The 26,437-nt window shown below is 49.3% G+C and overlaps 2 protein-coding genes across 4 annotated transcripts; one reads left to right on the top strand and one right to left on the bottom strand.

Annotated features, from left to right (window-relative positions):
- Positions 1-431: 431 nt before the first annotated feature.
- LOC129704655 (transmembrane protein 43) lies at positions 432-13,552 on the bottom strand. 3 transcript variants are annotated; one of them, XM_055647928.1, is made up of 13 exons: positions 13,489-13,541; positions 13,418-13,458; positions 12,186-12,335; positions 11,093-11,227; positions 9,618-9,712; positions 8,459-8,508; positions 7,355-7,424; positions 6,011-6,081; positions 4,546-4,667; positions 3,721-3,795; positions 3,247-3,348; positions 2,222-2,339; positions 432-1,202 (listed from the first exon to the last, which is right to left on the bottom strand). In XM_055647928.1, exons 1-13 carry the CDS (start codon positions 13,535-13,537, stop codon positions 1,003-1,005), a joined length of 1,278 nt encoding a protein of 425 aa, XP_055503903.1. In that variant the 5' UTR covers positions 13,538-13,541; the 3' UTR covers positions 432-1,002. The 3 variants fall into 3 exon arrangements, with proteins under 3 accessions (XP_055503903.1, XP_055503905.1, XP_055503904.1); XM_055647930.1 differs by lacking the exon at positions 13,418-13,458 and having other exon boundaries at positions 13,505-13,552; XM_055647929.1 differs by lacking the exon at positions 13,418-13,458 and having other exon boundaries at positions 13,496-13,541.
- Positions 13,553-15,356: 1,804 nt separating this feature from the next.
- On the top strand, positions 15,357-22,279 carry LOC129704653 (mitochondrial intermembrane space import and assembly protein 40-like). Its single transcript, XM_055647926.1, has 3 exons — positions 15,357-15,441; positions 17,962-18,060; positions 21,708-22,279. Exons 1-3 carry the CDS (start codon positions 15,420-15,422, stop codon positions 22,007-22,009), a joined length of 423 nt encoding a protein of 140 aa, XP_055503901.1. The 5' UTR covers positions 15,357-15,419; the 3' UTR covers positions 22,010-22,279.
- Positions 22,280-26,437: the final 4,158 nt, after the last annotated feature.

Raw genomic sequence — 26,437 nt, 5'->3', positions numbered from 1 at the left:
ACTCTTCCATGCTGACCAAGATGCCCCATTCAGCCCATATCCCTCCATTCCTATCCTATCCACGTACCTGTCCAAGTGTGTCTTTTAAATTAATTGTATCACCTCCAGCATCTCTGTGCATGTGCTCACCACCCGCTGTGTGGCAAAAGATGCCCCTTGGGTTCCTGTTAAATCTTTCCCCTCTCATCATAAACCTCTGTCCCTGATTCTTGATTCCTCTAGCCTGGGAAAAAGAGACCGAGTCTTGACTTTATCCGAGTTCCTCCAGTACATTGTCCTCTGCTCGTATCCCAGAACTCAGCTGGGTGCGGGGTACTAGTGGTCCCGTGGATCGTCTGGGTGGTGACCCCACGCTGCCATGCAGCAGGGGTTTCTGGATGTGAAACACCAGTGCATCTTAAATGCGGCCGTCAACAATGATCACCCGGCAATACATTGATTGTTTTATTTTTTTCTTAAGAAAAGTTGCCCATAATATCCCAACCCCTCGTAGAACTGGAACGCGAATGAAGAAGCAAACGGTGCCAAACTCTCGGCAGCTGCCCTGCATCGTGAGTGAGATGGTCACCGGGACATTGGTAGCCGGCGGTACAACAACAACAGGTGCCCGTGGTCCTGGTCAGCATAGATCAGTCCTGACCCCTTCGCCACTGAATATGGGCGAGGGGCTTCAAGGTAGGGGGACTGTTGTAGGTTTTCTTGGTATAGTGGTTTACCGGGATCACCCGGTGGCAGAGGAAACGACAGCAGTGGAGATATGTAGGCGGATGGGACTGTGGCCCAGTGATGGACACTGCATGGTGGAGGTGTGTGTGTGTGGGCCAGACTCACAAATCTGTGATGGAGGAGACGGCACAGTGGAGATGTGTAGCTGGATGGGAACAGTGGGCCCGTAATAGACACGGCAGCAGAGAAAGTGCGTTGGTAGACCAGACCCGTGGGTCTGTGAGACACTGCACGGTGGAGGTGGGCAGACCCACGGGCCAGTGACCGCTGCTGGGCTCACAAGGTCTTGGGCCGGTCACGGGCTTTCGCCATCAGCATGGGGAGGAGAGCCAGCAACGTCAACAGCAGAGCCAGCAGCGGTCGGTAGAAGACCCAGCCCACGGCCACCGTCAGCAAGCTCAGCGAGGTGGCCACGCACAGTGCAAAGACCGTCAGGCCCAGGCTGACCAGGTCACGGACAATCGGCAGCCAGTCCACTGCAAGGGAGCAGATACAGAGAAGGGTTTAGTTTAGTTACAGCTGCAAACAGGCCCTGCAGCCCGCACCGACCAATGATCACCCTGTACACTAGTTCTACCTACACTTTAGGGACAATGTACAGAAGCACATTAACCTACAAACCTGAAGATAGTTACAAAGTGCTGAAGTGCTATCTTTGGTATAAATCAGTATCTGCAGTTCCAGGAATGTCTGAAGGTTTAGGTTTATCATTGTCTCGTGTACTGAGGTACAGTGGAAAGTTTTGATTTGCATGCTATCAAAATGGATCAGATAATAGTATACATATAAACAATCAAGCCAAACCCAAGTACAATAGGTACAGCAAAGGGGAAGATACAGAGTGCATAGTAATACATCAGTTATAGAGACAAGTCCACAATGGGGTAGAGGTGAATCAGACAGTACCCTAGCTTATGGAAGGATCTCTGCAACAAAACTATTTTTTCTCAGAAGAGGCTTTTAGGTCGGAAGTGTGTGGCCCGTATCCATCTAAACCTATCCTATCTATGTACCTGGACATGCAGGGAGTGGAGGGATATGAATTATGTGCAGGTAGATAAGAGTTGCTTTTGGCATCATGTTCAGGTCAGAAATTGTTCTCCTTCCTTAATCTGGTGGGGAATCTGCATCCTGAAACGTTCACCCTTTCTCTCCCCATAGATGCTGCCTGACCTGCTGAGTTTCCAGAGATTTGTGCTCCTCCCTGACACCCAGCACTGCAGTAATGCTGATTGCCAGTCTCAGTAAATGCCGGGACAAGGTCCAGTGCTCAGAGCCGCCGCCTCCTGCACTGTGTTTAACTGAGCAAGAGATTAATTGTATCTCTGGAACGTCAGATGTTGAGGCGAGACTTGTTAGAAGTATATAAAATTATGAGAGGCATAGAAGATAGACACAAAGAGCTCGAGGAACTCAGCGGGACAGGCAGCATTTCTGGAGAGAAGGAATGGGTGACTTTTGGGGTCGAGACCCTAGGCGAGAGGGAGAGACTCACCCAGAGTGTGCAGGATACGGACCATCAGCTTGAGGCCGACGAACATGAGCAGCCAGCCGGCGATTCGCAGTGCCCAGGTCAGCGTGGAGTTGGCCGCGTGTTCCCTCTCAAACACCTCCTGCAACACAGAGAGAGAGAGAGAGTCACACAGCCCAGCGCAGGGAGCCTCTAGATGGTCCCTAGTGTGTAGGACAGCGCTCGTGTATGGGGTGTCGTTGGTCAGCGTGGACTCGGTGGGTCGGTGCTTGTTTCCACACTGTATCTCCAAATTACACTAAGCTGTACTCGACATTGGTCAAACCACATATGCAGCTCAGTGTAGAGCTGATACAGGAACCGTCATTAAACTGGGAAAGGAGGCCGGGGGTGACGTGATCAATGTTTATAAATTAATGAGGGGAATAGATAGGGGAAATAATGCACAGTCTGTTACCCAGGTTACGGGAATCAAGAACCAGAGGACATCGGTTTAAGGTGAGAGGGGAAAGATGTAATAGGAACCTGATAGGCAACTGTTTCACACAGAGGGTGGAGGGTGGAGGGTGGTGGGTGTATGGAACAAGCTGCCAGAAGCGGTAGTTGTGGCAGATACTATCACAGCATTCAAAAGACACTTGGACAAGTAAATGGATAGGAAATGTTTAGAAGGATACGTGGCAAATGCAGGCAGGTGGGATGAGTATAGATGGGGCATCTTGGATTTCATGGACGAGTTGGGCTGAAGTGTCTGTTTCCGTGCTGTGTGACGCTACGATATGACTCTCTCTTCCCCCCCCCCCCCCCCCACATGGTTTAGCCCTGCCAGCCCCCCCCCCCCCCCCCCCCCCCCCCCCCACACACACACACACACACGAGGGGATGGTGATGAGGGGTAGATGGAGACAGTGACGGGGGGGAGTCAGTGATGGAGGGGAGGGTTGGGGATGGGGAGGAGAGCTGGGGTGGTGGGGGGGTTCTGCCGCCGGTGGCACACACACACACACACACACACGCATGACAGGGCCGGTAACCGTGCTTTCACTGACCGTGGCTGAGAGCTGCTCCTCGTACAGGATTTCCAGATGGTTCCCCGCCCGCGTGGAGTAGGCGGCCAGAGCGTTGGTCTGCTGGCGAGCCACTACCGTCACCTGTGGACAAGTACACACACACAACAACACTCAGGCCACGGTTCAGGGGGAGAGAGAGACACAAGGGGGGAGAGAGAGACAAGGGGGGAGAGAGAGACAAGGGGGGAGAGAGAGACAAGGGGGGAGAGAGAATGACGGGGGGGGGGGGGGGGGGGGGTAGAGGGAGAGACACACACGAGGAGGGAGACACACGGGGAGGGAGAGAGACAGCGACATGGAGAGAGACACACAAACGGGGAGAGAGACACACATACACGGGGGGGGGGGGGAAGAGAGATACGGGGGGGGGGGGGGGGGGGGGAGGGATAGGGAGAGAGACACGGGGGAGGGAGGGGCATACGGAGGATGGGGGAGGTTCATAGTCAGGCTTACCGTGTAGGGCGGTCCCAGGAAAGACCACTGACCGCTCAGCCCTGCGTAATGGAAGGACACACGGACATCCCCAACCTGGGGAAAGGAGAGCAGCAGTTTGCAGCAGATGGCACTGATCATCCCACCACCACGTCTCCCCTCCTGACCAAGCTTCCACCACCCGTCCCCCCCCCCTCGCACTTCCCCCTCACTCTCCTGCCCTCCCTCACTGCCCCGTCCCCACTCGCTCCCCAAGCAGAGGTCCCCCCCCCCCCCCCCCCGCACGTTAGGCAGCTTCCCCACACCACAAACTGCATCCAAGTTGTCGACAGCCTCTTAGCTTGGGAGCAGACAGAGATCATGCAGCCCTTCAAATCCATGCCAGCCTTCAATGAGCCCACAGCTGACTTTCACCAAGATTGCTGCCACAAGTGGCAGGCAGGGTCATGGGCAGTCAGAGGTGGATATAGGGATGGTCTTTTCAAAAACATCATATTGATTGAAAGATACAGCATGGAAACAGGCCCCCCCCCCCCCCCCCCCCCCCCCGAGTCCACGCCGACCATGTGTCACCCGTATATCACTGCTGTTATGTTATCCCACTTTCTCATCCACTCCCCTCACACATGGGGCGTGGGATGTGGGAGGAAACCGGATCACCCGGAGGAAACCCACGCAGTCAGAGGGGAACGTGCAAACTCCACACACAGACAGCACCCGAGGTCAGGATCGAAACCCAGGTCACTGGCGCTGTGAGGCAGCGGCCCCAACACAGGTACAGTGAGATCCCGTCAACAGGGCATTGTCCCCCATTCGCGGTGCGTGCCAGAGCGATTAGCTGCTTACCTCTGGGCTCCTGGGGTTTCTGCTGTGGTAGAAGTAATCATCCAGCACAGTGATATCCGCATGGGGGGCCTCAAACTTGCTCAGTGGCATCTTCTTAAAGCTCTGAATTTTCTCAATTAGTCCTGAAAGGTAACAAGAAGAGAGTTGAACCATCTATTTAACAGACCAGAACAATGGAATTCTTACTTGCTCCCGCAGATTTGCAGGCACATTAATTGCAGCAATTCAACAAATATATATTTTAAATTATCAGTAAACCAGACTATGATCGTACAAAAATCAAAGTACATAGAGCAACAACAGTGTTTAGTTTATTATTGTCATGTGTACAGTGAAAATATTTTGTTGCGTGCTATCCTCCAGGTCCCCCAGATCGACCGACTTGGGGCTGCTGAATATCCCGCGATCTAGGCATAAGCTTAGGGGCGACCGTGCCTTTGCGGTTGCAGCTCCTAGACTGTGGAACAGCATCCCCTTTCCCATCAGAGCTGCCCCCTCCATCGACTCCTTTAAGTCAAGACTAAAAACTTATCTATATTCCCAAGCCTTTCCTGACGTCCACTGAGCCAGGGCTATATGTATGTAGTTTGTTTGTTTATGCTATTCTTATAACAAATGTAAAGCACTTTATCCAACGAGAGTTGTTTTTTAAATGTGCTATATAAATAAATGTGACTTGACTTGACTATCCAGTCAAAGAAAAGACTATATATGATTGTATCACACAGATCGATGTAGTCAGCATGGACTCAGTGGGCCGAAGGGCCTTTTTCCGTGTTGTATCTTTTAATCAATTCAATGAATGGTTTTGAATACATTAATACAATCAAACCTTCCACAGTGTACAGGTAAAGACTAAAGGCTGCAATATTTAGTGCAAGACAATGTCCGATTAAAGGAGTTCAAAGATCTCCAGTGAGGTAGCTGGGAGATCAGCACCGCTCTCTGGTTAGTGAGAGGACGGTTCAGTAGTGCAAAGTCCATAGTGGTTCGTTGCCAAGATAGAGTTGTGGTTAGTGTGAAGTACAATGGGTGGCTGTCAGTTGCAGGAACCCTGTTATAGAATCACACAACATGGAAACAGGCCCAACTTGCCCAAGCCCCACCTGTTCTTCAACCTGGAGGTCACGGTTTTCAGGCTCCTGTACCTTCTTCCCGACGGTAGCAGCGAGATGAGAGCGTGGCCAGGATGGTGTGGGTCTGTGATGATGCCGGCTGCCTTTCTGAGGCAGCGCCTCCTGTAGATGCCTTTGACGGTAGGGAGGTCAGTACCAGTGATGGACCGGGCAGGCTTGATGGGCCTACTCCTGCTTTCCTACAGTTCTTGTGCCACCATTCCTAAACCTTGCACCCTCCCTCCCGGTCTGTGACCAGATTTTGCTCCATTTCCTAGACTTCCTCCCCCCCCCCCCCCCCCCCCCCCCCCCCCCCCTGCTTTCGTCACCAGAATTAGAACAGTGCTCACCTTTGGAGAGGTAGAAGTTGCCCAGGTTAACGACAGGAGCCACCACTGTGAGCGATTCAACGGCCATGGAACTGGGAGGGGAAGAACAACCAAAGGGTTTTGTGGTCGACAGCTGATGAAAAGACAGCCATCAACACCCTGAACTTATCAACTTGCACTTCAGGGCAGCGCAGTGACGCCAAAGACCCAGGTTCGATCCTGGCTACGGGGGCTGTCTGTATGGAGTTTGCATGTTCTCCCTGTGACCACATGAGTTTTCTCTGGGTGTTCCAGTTTCCTCCCACATCCCAGACATGCAGGTTTGTAGTAAATTGCCCCCGGTGTGTGTAGGATAGTGCTAGTGCACCACGTGATCACTGGTCAGCGCAGGCTCTGTGTGCTGTTTCGCCAAAGTCTAAAACTGTGCCCTCTTACCTTTAGAATCCTCTACCCTGTGCAGCAATTACATTTTGTGGTCACATCCTTCCTATACCTTCTACCCGTTACTTTAATTTAACACCCCACAGCCGAGTCTTGAACACCACAAGTTCTCCTCCAGCTTTCTGAATGTCCAGGGAACTTCCAGCTTGTTACGTCCATCCTCACACCATCACTGGTCAGGGAGAGATGTCACTTCGGGGGACTCACTGTACCCAAGGATTGGGAACTTGCAAGATTCCCAGTGTTGGGTTGTCCAACTCTCCACTATTTTGGTCAACTGGTCCCATCACTCAACACAGCTTCTATTAGTCATGGAATCACAGTCTTAATGTGGAAACAGGCCCTTCGGCCCAACTTGCCCACACCGACCAACATGCTCCATCTACACTAGTCCCACCTGCCTGCGCTTGGCCCATATCCCTCTATATCTATCCTATCTGTGTACCTGTCTAAATGTTTCTTAAATGCTGCGATACTACCTGCCTCAACTACCTCGTTCCATACACCCACCACCCTTTGTTACCCTTCGGGTTCCAATTAAATATTTCTCCACCCTCACCTTAAACCTATGTCCTCTAGTTCTCGATTCCCCTATGAGACTTTTACCGATCTATTCCCTTCATGATTTTATACACCTCTATAAGATCACCCCTCATCCTCCTGTGCTCTGGGGAATAGTCCTAAGCTGCTCAACCTCTCCCTATTGCTCAGGCCCTCGGGTCCTGGCAACATCCTGATAAATCTTCTCTGCACTCTTTCAAGCAACACCAGCATCTGCAGTTCCTTCCGAAACATCTGTGGTGCCCAAAACTGAGCACAATACTCTAAAATGTGTCCTCAGCATTGTCCTATACAACTGCAACATGACCTTCCCATTGCTATACTCAAATCTAATTACTTAAACTAAATGTACCACATCCTTACCTTGGATTCTTGTGTCCAACTTCCCGATCAAAGTTCCTACTGCTGACAACCTCAGACTTCCACTCGGTATCTGAAGAACAAGAGAAGAGGACAAGAGATAGTGGAGAGACACAAGGAACTGCAAACGCAGGGATCTTGAGCGGAACACAAAGTGCTGGCGGAACTCAACGGGTCAAGCAGCATCTGTGGAGAGCCTGGACAGGCAAAGGATGGAAGTAAAAAGACAAAAGGGTGTCAGATAAGGAGAGACGATGGGGAGTGAAACGTAAAGCAGGAGGGAGCGATATGGGTGGAAGGGGGGGGGGGTAAAAGGAAACGGGATTCTGGATGGGGAAATGAGCGTACATAGGAGGGGAAAAGAACATGGTGGCTCGTGGTGGGAATGGCGGGGGAGTTGCGTGTACACCAGGATGTGGGTTGGGGTGAGATAACGGAAAGAGTGGGGGGGGGGGGGGGGGGGGGGGGGGGGGGGGGGGGAGGGAGGTTTAGAGAGGGTATTACGAAATTAGAGGATTCAATGCTCATACCGTAATGGGTGGAGATAGTGACAGAGGCTAGAGGTGAGGAGTAAACGGGGTGATTATGAAACTGCACGATTGTTTTGCAAATCCATCTGGTTTGCTGATGTCTCCCAGGGAAGAAATCTGCCATCCTCACCTGAAGTACGTGACACCAGACCAGGGCCTCACCAAGTCTGCACCGCCAGCAATCACCCATATACCAGCACTATCCAACACTCGAGGGACAATTGATAGAAGCCAATTAACCTACAGACCTACCTACCCATCTTTTGGATGTGGGAGGAATCCAGAGCACCCGTAGAAAACCCAGGCGGTCACAGAGAGAACGTGCAAACTCCACAGACACAGCACTCGTAGTTAGGATTGAAACTGGGTCTGTGAGGCAGCAGCTCTGCCGCAACGCCACTGTGCCACTGTAAATGCCTTGTGTCTCCTAACCAGGGCCAGTGTATGTGACTCCAGGCCACAGCTTCAAGGCAGATCTTGAACTGCCCTCTGAAACAGCCACCCCACTCATCGGTCAGTCAGCTCTCGCCCTTCAGCCATTGCCCACGTCCCATAAGCCAGAGAAAATGGGACTTACCGTACGAATAGCGGGTCTCTGTCTTCTTTTCACCATTCTCTTCGTAATCCCTAGGATAAAATTGGAGTGATTAAAACTCAGCTCTCACCTGGGATCTCCAAGTTATAAAACCAAAACATCTTAAGCTAAGGATGCATTCCCGATCACCCAATCTACCTTACACGCCCCCCCCTACACTTTTTTTTAAAACCTGCACTTTCCCTGCTGCTCTAACTTTAAACTGTACTGTTTCCTTTCTTTTTCCACTCGCGTGTGGGCTAAACACAAAGTGCTGGGGGAACTTAGCGGGTCAGGCAGCATCTGTGGAGGGAATGGACAGACGGCGTTTCGGGTTGGAGCCTTTCTTCAGGCTGATGGAGTAGTGGGGGAGGAAAGCTGTTAATGAGGTGGGGAGGGGAAACAAAGAGGCTGGTGAGTGATAGGTGGATACAGGTGAGGGGTGTTAGGCAGATGGGTGAAGTAAGTGACAAAGGCTGGAGATGAAAAAGAGACAAAAGGGTGTCAGATGAGGAGTGAAATGTAAAGCTGGAGGGAGGGATCTGGGCATGTTCCTACGCTGTTTTCTATGTTCTTATAGATAGATCCTTTAGATAGATAGATATGATTATATTCATGTATGGGTACTACTATGTTCTGGTGTGCTAAAGCAAAGCAAGAATGTTGTTGTCCTATCAGGGACACATGACAATAAACTCTCTTGAAGTCTTTATCTGGATAGGACGCAGTACAGTTGTTCGCTGTACCTTAATGCATGTGGCAATAATAAGAACAACTTCTGAGGAACATCAAACAATGCAGATGAGTAGTTTATATTGACATTATGGGCCGAAGGCTGTGCAGTTTTGATCTTTGTTCTACATTCTAGCACAGCACTTGGTGAAGTCCACGTAAATACTGTCTTGCCCACATCAATCCTTCAAAGACACGCAGATTAGTGACACGATTTCCCACGCACAAAGTCACCACATCTGATTGGGTGGAGAGTGCCCTACGACTGCCTGGAGTATGAACGATGCGTTTAGTACTCAAACTGATCAGCCCGCCCCTGCCCTCCCACTGCACCCCCAGCTGGTGCAGTGGAAGCCTCGCGTCACAGACCCCGCCCATCACCCCCGCTCTCCCCACCCGTCACCGATCGCCCCCTCCCCCACCTACCAACCTCGAGTCGCCATATTCCACCCACTGGTACATCTCGACCCGCCGCTGCAGCTTCACCACGTGGAGCGAGATGCCGTAGTTTGGATCGTAAAGGGGCTGCGGAGAAAGAAACACAACGGCCGTCAGGAAGACATCTTGCTGGAACGACTTGGATTACAGTCTACAAAGCAAGATTCACTGAGTGACAACACTCTGCATTTACACAGCACCTGGAACTGTGAACAGATTAGGCTGCATGGTCGTGAGAGGTCTCCTATGGTCGTGAGAGGTCTCCAAAGAGTCGTAGCGTCTTTCTGGTCACCGCTGAATTTTCAACAGCCTGTAAAGGTTGCGCAAGTGGGACAGGCCCTTAACAACATAAAGCAGTACAGCAACAGAACTGGCCCTTCGGCCCACCTTGTCCATGCCAACAAGGATGCCTATCTGAACTAACACTTATCTAATCTAAAAAACCCAGTCTGAAGAAGAGTCCTGACCTGTGGGATGTTGCCTATCCCACTCAGTGGGATGTTGCCTATAACACTAGCTACAGCATCTGCTGTCCTTTGTGTCTCTGGGCTTTAAGGAACATCTCAATCGAGGAGCGCAAGAGAGAGGATTAGGGAAGGATAACCGGAGCCCAGAGTTTAGAAAGCCTACGGCATGACCGCTGACAGGAGCGATTAAAGTCAGGGGTCACCGAGTTGCCTTGGGCAGCTTCACCCCAGCGGTTTGAGTATTGACTTCTCTAATTTCAAGTAACCCTTGCTTTCCCCCCCTCTCTCTCTCTCTCTCTCTCTCCCTCCCTCCCTCTTCCCAGTTCTCTGACCAGTCTGTCAGCCTGATTAAATTTTTTCTGCATGCTTCGTTGTCAACTTCTCCAAGGCAACAATGATCTATTCTAAATTTTCCTTGATCGCCATCTCCTTTGATGTCCTTTTTTCACACCTTACCATCCTCATCTTGGTGTCTTCATCTTCCGACTCTCAGTCTGAAGGGCCTCGACCAGAAACATCACCCATACCTATCTAGGGTTGCTGCCTGTCCCGCTGAGTTGCTCCAGCTTTTTGTGTCTATCTGCAATTCCTTCCTACACACCCAGTGCGTAGAGAATGGATGAGAAAGTGGGATAACACAGAACTAGTGTGAACTAGGGTGGTCGGCATGGACTCGGTAGGTCGAAGGGCCTGTTGCTGTGCTGTTTCTCTGAACTAAACCAGGAATCAGTGTGGGCTGTTCAGAGGTCGATAGACTTGCCTCTGGCACAACTGGAGTCTCGACTGCGGCTGTTGAACTTGGGTGAGAGGTTGAGGTCAGGCATGAAGATGCCTGAGGAATAAGAACAGTGTAGCCCTGATAACCAGGGGGGACATGACAAACATTACATTACTCTACACGCCCTCGGAACATGCATCTGTTCCACTTATCTGAATACCACCCCCATCCTGTCTGGGATTCGAACCATCAGTCGCAGGGGACAGAATGGTGGCCACTCACCTGTGTCGTCATGAGAGGTCCAATCAAGTGCACCAGCTTCCCGTCATTCAGCGGCGTTGGGCTATAGATATCGTTCAAGTGGACAACGAGGGAGAGGCCCTCGTCCAGGGACTTCTGTGTCCGCACACACCTTCCCTGTGTGGAGAGCAGACACATCTAAGACATCACTGCAATAGAGAAAGCTCATGCACCCAGCACTAAGTCCTTGCATTTAGATAGCTACTTCAGCACAATAAATGGCCCAGCCCTTCCCAAATGGACAACAGATTTGTTTGTTGACATGATACACCAGGAGATTAAATCAAAATTGTTTGACTTTAGACATTACTTTAGAAATAACACAGAAACAGGCCCTTCGGACCACCGAGTCCGTGCCATCTAGGAATCACGCGTACAAATATACTAGCACTATCCTACACGCTAGGGACAATTTACAATTTTACCTAAATTCCCCACTCTTACTAAAATAATCCTCATCTCCATTCTAAAGGTACATCCTTTTATTCTGAGGCTGTACCCTCTGGTCTGAGATTCTCCCACTAGTGAAAACATCCTCTCCACATTCAATCCACGAGGCCTCTCATTGTTCAATATTGCAATGAGAAACTCTCTCATCCTTTTAAACTCCGGCGAATACAGGCCCAGAGCCGACAAATGCTCCTCACACGCTAACCCAATCATCCCCGGTATAATTCTCGTAAAGCTCCTCTGGACCCTTTCCAATGCCACCATATCCTTCCTCAGATATGGGGCCCCTTAACTACGTGCATTAATGATACAGGCAACAATAAATAAAATGAGAAGTGAAGAGATGGTAAGATACACAGACGGTGTGGAGCACATTGGCTGGTTGCATCAGGGCCTGGTTCGTCAACTCAAACACCCTGGAACAAAGTAGATTACAAAAGTGGTGAACACTGCCCAGGTCCAGTCCTGGTGCGTATGAGATTTAAATCCCCTCTACTCTCGGCATCGTTCGAGGTGACGACTCCTGGACTTTCTGCTTTGGGTAGAATAAGCACAAGGAACTGTAATGTGCCCCACACAGAGCACCGCACATGGATTAGAGATTAGCCCTCAACCAAACTCTTACTTCATTTGTGAAGAGGAGGTAGAAGGAGAGCAGGAAGGCTGCCAATCCCACCAGCATTCCCCCCGTGGTCTCGCCGAGACGATCCAGGAAGCCTGGTTTCTTCTGAGATGTGACCCTCACATGTTCATCCGTGCCCATGTCTTCTGCCAACTGCAAGGTGAGAACGATTCAAATAAATCACATCAGCAATCAAAACCTTCAACACGAGTCATCTAGACAAATGAAAGCACAAACGATTATAGAAAGCAAGTGCTGAAGAAACTCAGCGGGTCAGGCAGCATCTCTGGAGAACATGGATGGGCAACGTTTTGTGTCGGGTCCCTTCTTCAGACTGAACGTAGAGGAAAGGGAACCGGAGGTTAGAAAAGGCCAGAACATTGCAGGGATTCTGGCCTTTTCTTTCCTCCAGTTCCCAGCCCTCTACTTTCAGTCTGAAGAAGGGTCCCAATCTGAAACCTCACCTATCCTTTTTCCCCCAGAGATGTTGCCTGACCCGCTGTGTTACTCCAGCACTTTGTGTCTATCTTTGGTATAAGCCAGCATCTGCAGTTCCTTTCTACACATCTTTAGAAAGCAATTTCTCCCTGTCATTGGAAGGCTGGAATCACTGGGAGCTTTTTTCGTACAACTGAGGGATTGGCCAGGATTAGCTGTGTCAGAATAGTCGCAGACGATACCCAACTGTATCACCCCCTCTCCCAACTCCACCAAGCCTCCCCACACACAGTCATCCCTCCTTCACACAGTCCACAGCCCCCTCATCCTGCCCCCACCCCCAAACCAAACCCAAACCAATTAGGAACAGACGAGGGTATTCGATCCAATTTGTGATCCCAGCTACAAAGACAGATGTGTACAGCAATTCGTTCTTCCCCCCGCACAATTAAAGCATGGAATAATCTCCACCCAACTATAGTTACCCAACCAGATGCAACTAAATTTATAGTAGCTCTTTCTTCCCAATAACCCTTTCTGGCTTAAGCCCTCCCTTCACCACCTCCAGTTTAAATTCCAGTTGGAATATTTTGGAGGACCAAGAACCCCCCCTCCCTTCATTAACCACCTCATGACCCCCACTCCACCACCCCCTCCCTCCCTCCCTGCCTCACACCGTCCTCTTTCCCTCGCATCTTCTTCCCCCTCCCACCTCCCTTACTTACTAACTAACTAACTATGGAAGGAAGGAACAATTCCTTATCCCCAGCCCACCTCTCCACCCCGGCCCGTCTAACCTGTGGTCTGGCCATCGCCACCCAGCCCCAGACCTCCCGCCCAAAGATTATAGAGGATCTTTGCTCCCGCCAGCCGACCCCAACTACCGGCCTCCTCGGACTGGATGCACTACCACGCATGCGTAAGGCCAGCCGCAGCGCACTGCATCCTGGGGGCTGTAGTCCCGGGACACGGGGAGTAACCGGAAGTCCATTGCCAGGAGGGAGGCTGAGAGTTTCTTTTGTCAATATTAAATGCACAAAGGTCAAGATATTCTCTAATGCTGATTTTATTACACAGTGTAACAAATTAACCATACAAGGAAAGTAATTAGAAAGTAAATACAAATACAGCTGTTGGAAATCTGAAATAAACACTGAAAATGTAAACTCTCAGCAAGAGTGGAGAGAGTTATTTTTTTAGGCTATGATCCCTTCATATGGAGATATTAACTGAAGTATTTGGGGATTTTGGTTTATGATTAATGTCACGCGTTACAGTGAAAACTTTTGTTTACATGCTATACAGTTAAATGAGATAATACTATCGTCTGAAGAAGGGTCCCGACCCGAAATGTCACCTATCCGCGTTCTCCAGGGATGTTGCCTGACTCGCTGAGTTACTCCAGCACTTTGTGACTATAATGGTCTACCTCTATGTCTTCCAAAATAAACCATTAACATTTAACAAACTGAAAGGTCACAAAGTGCTGTGGTAACTCAGCAGGTCAGACAGCATCTCTGGACAACATTGCTGCAAAGGGACTTGTGAGCAAAGATCTTATAGCTCCACTATAAGATCTTTGCTTGTGAGTGCTGGTACAGATTCCCAACAAGATAATTTGCAAGGGAAATCAGTATTAAGGAAGGCATATACAATGCTAGCATTTATTTAAAGAGGACCAGAATATAAAAATAGGGATGTAATGCTGAATGAGGCATTATAAGGCACTGGTCAGACCGCACTTGGAGTATTGTGAGCAGTTTTGGGACCCATATCTGAGGAAGGATGTATCGGCGTTAGAGAGGGTCCAGAGGAGGTTTACAAGAATTATTCCAGGAATGATTGGGTTAACCTGTGCCGAGTGTTTGTTGGCACTAGCCCTGTACTCGCTGGAGTTTAGAAGGATCTAATTGAAACTTACAGAATCGCGGGAGGCCTCCATAGAGTGAATGTGGAGAGGATGTTTCCGTTAGTGGGAGAATCTAGGACCAGAGGTCATAGCCTCAGAATAAAAGGATGTACTTTTAGAAAGGTGATGACCTTTTATTTTAGATTATTGTTTTCTTGTATAGTTTAGTTTAATTTTTTGTCACATGTAGCGAGGTACAGTGAAAAGCTTTTGTTGCGTGACATCTAGTCAGTGGAAAGACTATACATTACTATCGACCCATCCTCAGTGTATCGATACATGATAAGGGAATAATGTTTAGTGCAAGATAAAGTCATCCGTGTGTAATCCGAAGAAGGGTCTCGACCCGAAACGTCACCCATTCCTTCTCTCCAGAAATGCTGCTTGTCCCACTGAGTTACTCCAGATTTTTGTGTTTATCTTCGGTTTAAACCAGCATGTGCAGTTCCTTCCCACACATAATTTGTGTTATTGTGTTTGCGGACCTGTTAAGCTGCAGCAAGTAAGAATTTCATACCTGGTGCATTTTAAACACTTGACTTCTGTCTGTCAAAGAGGGAGAATTGACTGGGAGAGAGAGTGAGGACAGAGGGTGTGCACGGAGACAAGGGGCTGAATGGCCTGCTCACACTTGCTGTAATTCCGAGCATGAAGCATGCTCTGCATTCTTTTATTCACGCTGCATATTTTGTGCCGGCGATGCAGCAGTGTTTGAAGGATGGCGCGCGCGCGCGCGCATGGGAGATCCCCGGGGATCTGGCGCTCGTGCACGCGCCCCCGCCGAAGCCGCTTCCCATTGGTCGGGCCGTCCGTCGACCGCCATTGGTTGGCCGCGTGCGTGATGCGCGCGGGGTGAGAGGTCTTGGCGCGTGTGCGCGCACGGAGGAGAAATGTCCCACTGCCGGCAGCAGGGTGAGTGGGGGGCATGGACACGAGGGAACTTGGGGAACTAAGGGAACGAGGGAGAGGGGGTATGATGAGGGGGATACATGAGGGGGGGGGATACATGAGAGGGGGGGGGGGGGTACATGAGAGAGGGGGGTACATGAGAGAGGGGGATACATGAGAGAGGGGTAGGGGGGGGGATACATGAGAGAGGGGGGTGCATGAGGGGGGGATACATGAGAGAGGGATACATGAGGGGGGTACATGAGAGAGGGGGATACATGAGAGGGCGGGTACATGAGGGAAGGGGTAGACAAGAGGGGGGGATACATGAGAGAGGGGGGTGCATGAGAGGGGGATACATGATAGGGGGGTGCATGAGAGAGGGGGATACATGATAGGGGGGTGCATGAGAGAGGGGGGTACCTGAGAGAGGGGTACATGAGAGGGGGATACATGAGAGAGGGGGATACATGAGAGAGGGGGTACATGAGAGAGGGGGGTGCATGAGACATGAGAGAGGGGGGTGCATGAGAGGGGGATACATGGGGGGGGTGCATGAGAGGGGGGTACCTGAGGGAGGGAGGAGGGGTACCAGAGACATGCGGATGGTTGACATGAGGGAGGAAGGGGGTTGACGGGGAGGAAGACATGAGGGAAGGGGAAGATGGGGGGGGGTGTGCAGGTGTGGGAGAGGGAAAGAAGAGGGAGGGAGACACTTGGGGGTGAAGTTATTTGTGACATGGGAGATGTTGGGTAGCGTGATTCGTGGGTTGGGGGGAGAAATTGGGCAGGGTGTGCTTATTCTCACTGAAGGTGTATAAAATTATGAGAGATATAGAAATGTTAGATAGCCAGTTTTTTCCCCCCAGTGTATGAGAATCAAGAACTATAGGGAATGCTAGTCCCACCTGCTAGTGTTTGGCCCATATCCCTCTAAACCTTTCCTATCCATGCACCTGTCCAAAAGTTTATTAAATGTTGTAATGGTATCTGCCTCCACCTCTCCTGCAGATAGCTCATTCCACAGAATAGAATTAATGGGACAAATAACCTCAATTCTGTGACATATCTAAAGTGCAGCACAGGAAAGACCGCTTGCGATTAAATATGACAAAGCAATAAATAAGACACAGGGCAGGAACAGGATCCATGAAAACACAGTAGATGGGAGTGGACTTTCAGTCCAATGAAAGGTCCTGACCTGAAACATCATCTGACTCGCTGAGTTACTCCAGCACTTTGTATCTATCTCCAGGAAATCACAGCCTTGTGGAAATGGGTAAATGTGAATAAATAGATAGCGACACTTCGGGAGGAAGGGGCAGTGTAATGTAAGCAGGTGCAGGTGCAGAGGGGTGGCAAGTCAAGGTGATTAAAGGGTTAAAGTGAGTGGAATGCTTAGCCGTTGTGAATGGGTGTTGATAGTGAACACAAGGAAGTAATGCTGGCCATGCTTGGAAAGCTGAAAGCTGTGTGAAACTGGTGCCGAAGAGGAGTTGACATCTGGGGCTGATCAGCCATGATATTGTCAGGCTTTGTCCTCTGCCCACCTCTCTTGTTCAGTTTTCTCCCAGGATTGGCCCAAGGGATGACAAATGGAGTTAAATCTGACATGATAGATATGAAATCCTGCAGTAAAACAACATGTTAGGCAGCATCTCTGGAGAAAATGGGTGGGTGACGTTTTCGGTCGTGACTCTTCTACATTCTGATTGCAGGGGGGAAACTAGAAGCGCGACAGGGCTGGACAAATCATGGCCCAGCAACAGGTGACCTCGGGTGAGGGGGTTTCCTGATACGCAGATTTGTCCAGACCTTTCTCACTTCCAGCTTATTCCCCCCCCCCCCCCTGAAGAAGTAACCCGACCCGAAAGGTCACCTGTCCATGCTTTCCAGAGATGCCGACTAAGCTGTGTGGAGGAAGGAATGGCAGATGCTGGTTTAAACCGAAAGTAGACACAAAATGCTGGAGTAACTCAGCGGGACAGGCAGCATCTCTGGATAGAAGGAATTTGAAGAAGGTTCTCGACTCGAAACGTCACCCCTTCTTTCCTTCCAGAGATGCTGCCTGTCCCGCTGAGTTACTCCGGAATTTTGTGTCTATGCTGCCTGACCTGAGTTATTCCAGCACCTTGTGTTTATCTTTGGTATAAAGCAACATCTGCAGTTGCTTGGTCTTACATTTTAACTCTGAGAAGCACCTGTGTGTTGCACTGTGGTGTGTCCCCTCATGATTATACACAATCCAGACGGAGGAGACTGCTGGAGGCCCTGCAGCAGCCGGGGGCTCGTCTGGATCGGGCGCCGCTCCGGTAGACTGGAGCTCGAAAATGGCACTAGAACCTGGCACCTCTTGCATGCGTACTAGTGGGCTATCTGTATACAATTTGTATTAAACAGGGATTGTGCTTGGGTATGGCAATACTTTACTGAACTGCATGGAATAAAGAGTTTCACTGTACGTCTGTACATATGACGATAAAGAACTATTGACCATTTTTTACATCATGTTTTACATCACCTGCATCTTCTTTTGGCTTTCAGGCAAAGACAGGATCATCTTCGTCACCAAAGAGGATCATGAGGCGCCCAGCAGTGCTGAGTTGATAGCGGATGACCCCAATGACCCCTACGAGGATCAGGGTGAGTTGTTGGTGATGTGTGACAGTTCACCGATCTTGGGATCACCTTCCTCTGCAACCACGACCAGCCAATCCTTTCTACGTCCCAGTGAATTCCCTATCTCCGTCCCGTCCCACAGGTAATGGCCAAGCCCACGCCAAATGGGGTTTCACAGAACACAGAACAGTACAGCACAAGATTAAGAACAAGTTACGCACTACTTTTAGATATGGTGTTATATATTGTCTGAATATGCATAACATTCAATGGGTCCTACTAAGTGAACTTTTTAGAGGTTGTATGCTATTGGGAAATTGAGAAAAAAGAGGAGGAACCGATGTAGAGTTGCTGCCTCACAGCCCTAGGGACCTGGGTTTGATCCTGATCTCGGGTGCTTTTTGTACGGAGTTTGTGCGTTCTCCCTGTGTCCGGGTGCCTCACACATCCTAAAGACGTGCTGGTGTGTAGGTTAATTGGCTTCTGTAATTTGTCCCAAGTGCGTAGGATGGAGCTAGTGTATGGGTGTTTGTTGGTCAGCGTGGATGCGGTGGGGAAAAATAGGCCTGTTTGTGTGCTGTTCTTCTAAACTAAACTAAACCAGCCCGACTGAACTTGATGCCGTTAAACTAATATCCTCTGCTTGCACATAATCAATACCCTTCAATTCCTAGCACATTCACGTGCCTATCCAACTATCACCACTATCGTATCTGCCTCCACCACCAACTCTGGCCATTGGGTTCCAGGCCCCCACCACCATATGTGTGAAAATAAATCTTACCTCGCACATTTCCTTTAAACATTGCCACCCTCACCTGAAAGCTATGCCCTCTAGTATTTGATGTTTCCATCCTGGGGCAAAAGGTAGTGACTGTCCACCCTATCTATGCCTCTCATCATTTTATATACCTTAATCTCTGGAATTCCTAAGCTTTCTTCGCCGCCTTACTTTGAGGATGTGCCTAAAAAACCTCAACTTTGACTGTGTTATTTGGTCACCTTGACCAATGTCCTTGCATGCCTCTGTCACATTTTGGGATGTTTGTTCTCATTTAAGGGTGTCATAAACTCTTTCTATTAAGCGTAGGAGGCTGAGGGGTGACGTCATTGAGGTGTACAAGATCATGAGGGGCACGGATAAAGTAAACACTCACAGTCTTTTCCCCCATGGTAGAGGATTCTAAAACTTGAGGGCCAGACTTATGGTGGAAGGGGAGATATATAAGAAAGACCTCGGGAGCAACCATTACACTCAGAGGTTAGTCCGTATCTGAAACCAGCTGCCCGAGGAAGCTTTACAGACACCATAACAAATTTTAACAGACATTCAGACAGATACATGGATAGTCAAGTCAAGTTTATTCGTCACATACACATACGAGATGTGAAATGAAAGTAGCACTGCTCGCGGACTTTGTGCAAAAAATAGGATAGGAAGAGTTTAAGGGCTATGGGCCAAATGCAGGCAAATGGGACTAGACCAGTGCACCAACTTGATCAGCATGGACCAGGTGGGCCGAAGGGCCTGTTTCCGTGCTGTACGGCTCCATGACTAAAGGCAGGTGGTTGTTGTTGATGCCATTGAAGGTTGGGGAGGCGGGGAAGATTTGGGTGGCGATAGCAACAGGATGTGCTGGTCCTGTGTTGTATGAATGATGCAGTTCAGTTGTAGATTGTCATCAGTGTTAATCTCGACAGAATAGTGAATGGAACAGGTCTCTTCTGTTCGACCTCCTCACATGGTCTATGGGTGATCATTGCAACCGCTAGCATGTTTGAAGTGCATTTGCCGACACTGGTCCTGTACTCGCTGGAGTTTAGAAGAATAAGAGAGAAGCTCATTTAAATTTACCAAAAAATGAAAGGCCTGGATAGAGTAGATGTGGAGAGAATGTTTCTGCCAGTGGAAGAGTCTAGGACCAAAGGGCACAGCCTCAGAATAAAAGAACGTACCTTTAGAAAGGAGGGATGAGGAGGAATTTCTTTAATCAGAGGGTGGTGAATCTGTGGAATTCATTGCTGTGGAGACCAGGTCATTGGGTATTTTTAAAGCAGAGATTGATGTGTTCCTGTCTAGTAAGGGTGTCAAAGATTATGGGGAGAAGGCAGGAAAATGGGGTTGAGAGGGAAAGATAGATCAACCACGATTGAATGGGCCGAATGACCTCATTCTGCCCCTATAACATGAACGTATGAGCTAAAGGTGGTTAGATCTGTGTTGCTCACCCGAGGAACTCTTGGAGCAATATCCTGGAACTTTCAGCATTCACGCCACCTCCTTTGAGCAAGATAGGCACCAATGATGGCACTAAAGCCTTGAGAAGACCTGAAGTCAAAGGGCATCAAGTGGAAAACTTTGCCTGCATGTCCCAGTTACAAACCCTGGGAACATGAAACATCAGCAAGACCCAAACAAGGTGCTAGATCTGACCACCTTCACCCAGCGAGTGGTAAGTACCTGGAACACCTGGCCAGAGAGTGAGGTGGGAGCAGAGTGGCTGACAGTGTTTTAGATGTGTGTAGGCCAGCACTTCATCGCCAAGGCATGGAGAACCACAACTAAGAGCTGGAAGATGAGATTATTATGGATGGATGTCCGCTGGTCAGTATGGACGCGGTGGGCCAAGTGGCCGATTTCCATGCTATATGACTCCATCACATTTGGGCACATGTCATAGAGTTATACTATGTCTCGTCACATCGAGAATGAAACATTGAACAGTTACATTAACCAGAAGCTGGAGATATTTACCCATGAGGTAACTTTCTCGCTATTTCCGCACTGATTTCATGATGTCTCCGGGTTCACTCTCCTTGTTGATTCTATTAGTGTAGCTGCAGTATCATCCAGATCAATTTGTAGGTAATTGGCCCTCTGTAAATTCCCCCTAATGTGTAGTCACGCTCATAGTCTTTTTCCCAGGGTAGAGGATTCTAAAACTAGAGTGCACAGGCTTAAGGTGAGAGGTGAGATGGGAGAGATTTAAGAGGGACCTCAGACACGTTTTTCAATCGAAGAGTAGTCTGTATCTGGAACGAGCTGCCAGAGGAAGCTACAGAAACAGTTACAATGATGATATGTTAATGACATTTGGACAGATATATGGATAGGAAGGGTTTAGAGGGATATGGGCCAAATGTAGGCAAATGGGACGAGCCCCGTATGGCAACTTGAACAGCATGGACATGGTGGGCAGAAGGGCCTGTTTCCGTGCTGTACACCTCTATGTCTCAACTCTAGCATGGCACAGCAGGTGGAGCTGCTGCCTCACATCGCCAGAGACCTGGGTTTGATCCTTTTCTTGGATGCTGTCTGTACAGAGTTTGTATGTTCTCCTTGTGACCGCGTGGGTTTTCCCCTAGTGCTGTGGTTTCCAAGATTAATTTAACTTGGCATCATGTTTGTCACAGACATTGAGGACCGAAAAGCCTGTTCCTGTGCTGTATTGTACTACGTTCTATGTAAACCTCTGCACCCTCTCCACATCTTCCTCTTCTGGGGTGACCAGAACTCAACATAATAAACCATTATTAGTCTTGTCCTTCGCCCCCCCCCAAGCCTCTGTTTTTCCCCAGCCCTCCCCATGTGATGGCAGGAAGAAGCCATTCACCCCTTGAGGCTGTGCTACCGCTCAAGCTGCTGACGTGCTTCCTCGCTGTGTTTGCAGGTCTGATCTTGCCGAACGGTGACATCAACTGGAACTGCCCGTGCCTAGGGGGGATGGCGAGTGGGCCGTGCGGGGAGCAGTTCAAGTCCGCCTTCTCCTGCTTCCACCACAGCATGGGTGAGGTGAAGGGCTCGGAATGTCTGGACCAGTTCCGCACCATGCAGGAGTGCATGCAGCGATACCCCGACCTCTACCCTCAGGATGAAGAGGGCGAGGGGCAAGACCCGGCGGATCAGGAGCCGCTGAGTGACCTCCCACCGCAAGATGCACCCCTCGCCCAGACTCAGGGATCCAGCTCATAGGTGGGGTGGGGAGGGGAGGGCTCCTTGGTTTTTCTCCTCCTTCCCCCCCCCTTCCCCTTCCCCCCCCCTCCACCTGCTCCTCAGCCCAGCCACACCTCAGCAGCACAGCCTTGGCTTTCGTTGTAGGGGCCATGAGGGCTTCCCCTGTGTAGAAACACAGAACTACAGATGCTGGTTAATACACAAAGTGCTGAAGTAACTCGGCGGGTCAAGCAGCATGTCTGGAGAATGTAGATAGGTGATGTTTTGGATGGTGGCCATGAAATCAGTCTGAAGTTCTCCAGAGATGCTGTCTGACCTGCTGTTATTCCAGCGCATTTGGCCTTATGCTTTGTACAAGTGATTAGTTTGTATATAAGGCCCAGAAAGACAATGCTGGAGTAACTAAGTCAAGTCAAGTTTATTCGTCACACACACATACGAGATGTGCAGTGAAATGAAAAGTGGCAATGCTCGCAGACTTTGTGCAAAAAGACAAACAAACAAAGCAGGTCAGGCCGCAGCTGTGGAGAACATGGAGACGTTTTAGGTCGAGACCCTTCTTCAGACTGATTTTAGGGCCTTGATCTGAATCGTCACCTATCCACATTCTCCAGAGATGCTGCCTAACCCGCCAAGTTACTCAGCACTTTGTGTTGTTTTGTGTTTTCCTTGTGCCCATGCAGAGCCCAAGGATAAGGTGTGTAGAGGAAGCTGGTTGACTCCCTCAAGGTTGGGAGGGGATGGTCTTGCTGTTCTTTACATGCTGAGCACTTGCTTTGCTCCGTGTGTCCAGTGAGGACCGGGTCTACACTGATTTGGGCGAAGGGGTGCTGTCCGTGCAAGGGTGAAGCCACTCTACACCCAACCTGCACTGATGGCTGCTACCCTGTGTGACTAGCCCCTTCCCCACAACAGGGCAAACGAATCACATTCTATTAAATTAAAGATATTTTTACCGTGAGTTGTCTTTGATCTCGTTGAAATTGACTCCCCTTTGGCCATCTTCCACTTTAAGCCGGAGATTACGTCTTTCATAAGCGAGTTCGGTATTCCGAACAAGGCAAGGAATCGTGGGATTTATCAAAGGTCATTCGTGATAAAGAAAAAGCGAATGAAGCGCAGGCTGTATAAACTTTGTATAAATTGTTAACTATTCTGCCAATTAATTAATCTAGAATTCTGGCAACTCAATAGCGGACAGACGTCGTTCTTTTATGAACAATAATTCAATATTATTTCTATCTCACTTCACAAACCCACCCATTGCAATTGCACAGAGCCCACTCCCGCACCCACTCCCACACCCACGCTCCCCCTCTCCGAAGGGGTTAAACGACATCCACTGGTTAAGACGGGAGGTGCAGTTGACGGTCTCTGGCCTGTCGGGAACGGGTTCCTGCTGATTTGGTGCAGAGCTCAGCTGGAGTTAGCGCTTCTTCTCCGCACTGGCTGTAAGCCAGGGGCCACTGCTGCTCCGGGCCGGTGTCCCGTCAGTCCAGGATCACCCTAGACAAGGATGGGACACTCGGGAGGGGACGGTAGTGAAACTCCGCTCCCAAATCTATCTCCTGGGATTATGCAGGAGAGGGGTGCGTGGTTCGCCCCTGTATAACCCGGGAGGGCAGCCCGAGTGAGAATGGAACCCATATACCCAGGCTGAAGGGAACTGGACCGTGACTCATCTGTTGGGACAGTGGGGAGTAGGAGACGGGGTTCATATCCATGCACATGTCCAAATGTCTTTCAAAATGTTATTATACCTGCCTTAGTAATGTCCCCACCACCAACTGTGTGAAAGAAGTTGAACCTCAGGTTTTTATTAAATCTTTCCCCTCTCACCTAAGCCCCCTAGTTCTTTTTGGTCCCAGACAACTCCTCCTTCCCCCCCCCCCCCCCCTTCAACCCCACCTGTTCCCTTGCCCACCCTCCCTGCGTCCTCCGATGACTTACCTTTGCCTAGTTAGATTAATTTGGTTTAGGGACGCAACACGGAAACAGGCCCTTCGGCCCACCAAGTCCACATTATCTCACTATAATATTAATGCCCAGAAATTGGCCCTCTCACGCACGTTTTTGTCACTGCAGTTTGTGCACATTAGATTGTCACTGCTGAGATTTCTGCATGGACCAGTGGAGGAGGGAGAAATAGTGTCGCTAACTCCAGTAGCAATTCAACAGCGCTTGCAGCGCCAGAGACCCAGGATCGATCCTGACTACGGATGAAACGCAGGTCTGTATACACGCAGCAGCTCAACTGCCGAGAATGTTTATCTCCAGTGGTCCATGACCTGGGCATGCGCAGTTGAAATACCGAACTCGCTTATTCCCATTGAGGCCACGAGGAACTGCAGGTGCTGGAATCTTGAGCAAAAGGTTTAGTGCCGGAGCAACTTAGTGGGTCAGCAGCATTTATGGAGGCAATGGACAGAGGTAATGCAATTAAGAGGCAATTGTGTTTAATTGTGACATGACAACGGAAGAATGACATTCTTACTTTTTGCAGCATAACAGAAAGCAATATCACAGATAAATATATCATAAACAGAAACTCCACAAATAACTCCAGTACCAATGCAAAAAACCTAAAGTCTGTAATGCAACCAAAGACACAGTCTGTAGAAGATCACAGTTACTGAGGTTAGTGTTGTGCAGTGTTCAAGAGCCTGATCTGTCCTTGAACCTGGAGGTCACGGTTTGCAGGCTTGTGTACCTCCTAGGGGGAACGTACCCTATGGAGAATTGTATATAGAGAATTATAAGAGGTCTAGATAAGGTAGACAGTCATCCCAGGGAAATGTTTTTTCCCAGGGTGGAAATGGCAAATATTAGAAGTCATAGCTCTAAGGTGAGAGGGGCAAAGTTTGAAGGAGATGCTTAATTTAGTTTAGAGAAAACCCACAGTCACAGGGAGAACATACAAATTTGGTAGGCCGAAGGGCCTCTCAGAACCCAAGCTGTACAAAATGTTTGGAGTACTATGTACAGTTCAGGTTTCCCTGCTACAGGAGGGCTGTTATTAATCTGGAAATGGTACAGAAAAGATTTACAAGGATGTTCCGGATCTGATGGGCATGAGTTTAAGGTGAAGACGGGTCTTGTTCTCTGAGTGCAGGGGTCATCCTATAGAGTCGACTGCCCCATCTCCGGTGAGGCGGTCCTCTGACCAACTCTTCACCTGCCCCCGCCACCCAACCTACACCAGGTGCTCAAAGATCCACTGCATGAGGTTCAAGGTCAGCATCTAGAGATCCAGGTCAGCCCCTCCAAACACCGACAAGGAGCTGCAACCCCAGGCTGTGTATACATAGAACAGGACATGATGCCTAATTAGACTAATCTCCTCTGTCTGCATGTGATCCATATCCCTCTATCCCAATCAATCAATCAATCAACCTTTATTGTCATCTTGCAAGCAACAGTTGTACAGTGCAAAATGAAAAGACGTTTCCCAGGGAATAGCGGAGCATCGCACATGAAATTTAAAACATTTCACACATAATAACACTAAAAACAATCCAGTCCCTGATGGAACAGTATAAATAGTTAAAAGCAGGTAAAACACAACGTTAAAATACAATAAACCAATCATAAAAATGTCCGGGGCAGCTGATTTGAGTGGCCAGTGCCACTAATCCCTGTATATCCATGTTGTCTATCTAAAAGCATATAATGCACTACTATTGTGTCTGCCTTATGTGAAGAATACTTGCCCCCTTGCCCAGCACGTTGCCTTTATTTGGAATACTGTTGTGCACTGATGCTGGCTCGCAGTGCCAGAGACCCGGGCACTATCCTGACCGAGTTATGTCTGTGGAGTTTGCACATTCTCCCAGTGACCACGTGTGTTTCCATCCGGTGCTCCAATTACCTCCCACATCCCAAAGACGTGTGGGTTTTTAGGTTCTCTGGCCCTCTGTAAATTGTCCCTAGATGGTCAAAGTAGGATAACATAGAACTGGTGGGATGCTTAGAACAGTTCAAATGCACTTCACTGTTATAAAGTGCTGGACCTTTATAACCTTTCGAGTCACCTTTGACGATACAGCGTTGCTTCGACCTACATGGCTTTGAAAACCTGCACGGAGCACCCGGAGAAAACCTACAGAAGGTATAGACAGCACCCCTAGTCAGCATCGAACCCGGGTATCTGGCGTTGTGAGGCAGAATCTCTACCCTTTGTGCCACGGTGCTTCTTCTTTGGAGTTTTACGGCAGCCGGCATCCACAATGTTGCATTGCTGCCACCTTCTGGCTTCACTACACAGTCCTCATGTCTTTACATTATATCCTTTTTATAAGGCCAGAGGCCCTCAAGAAATTAAACAACAAATTTACTCCTTTTCCTTCCCCTCGATACTCTAGAATGTTCTTTTCTGATATATCTGTCATTCCAATTTTCTTCATTTCATTGATCAAAACTCTTCTTTCTGTTGCATATCTTCTACAT

The sequence above is a fragment of the Leucoraja erinacea genome, chromosome 16 (genome assembly GCF_028641065.1).
Source record: "Leucoraja erinacea ecotype New England chromosome 16, Leri_hhj_1, whole genome shotgun sequence".
In the NCBI taxonomy this organism is placed as follows: Eukaryota; Metazoa; Chordata; class Chondrichthyes; order Rajiformes; family Rajidae; genus Leucoraja; species Leucoraja erinaceus.
Note: the sequence above shows the minus strand (reverse complement) of the source record. Positions and strands in the feature narration are given on the sequence as shown.

Bases quoted from the DNA above. Each gene is read 5' to 3' on its own strand.
- LOC129704655 (XM_055647928.1), bottom strand. From the start codon at position 13,537: ATGCGTGGTAGTGCATCCAGTCCGAGGAGGCCGGTAGTTGGGGTCGGC. The intron at 11,228-12,185 runs GTAAGAGTTTGG...CTCTCCACACAG, and splicing joins ACCTCCTCTTCACAAATGAA to GGAAGGTGTGTGCGGACACA. The intron at 7,425-8,458 runs GTAAGTCCCATT...CTTGTTCTTCAG, and splicing joins AGAGACCCGCTATTCGTACG to ATACCGAGTGGAAGTCTGAG.
- LOC129704653 (XM_055647926.1), top strand. From the start codon at position 15,420: ATGTCCCACTGCCGGCAGCAGG. The intron at 15,442-17,961 runs GTGAGTGGGGGG...TTTGGCTTTCAG, and splicing joins GTCCCACTGCCGGCAGCAGG to GCAAAGACAGGATCATCTTC. The intron at 18,061-21,707 runs GTGAGTTGTTGG...CTGTGTTTGCAG, and splicing joins TGACCCCTACGAGGATCAGG to GTCTGATCTTGCCGAACGGT.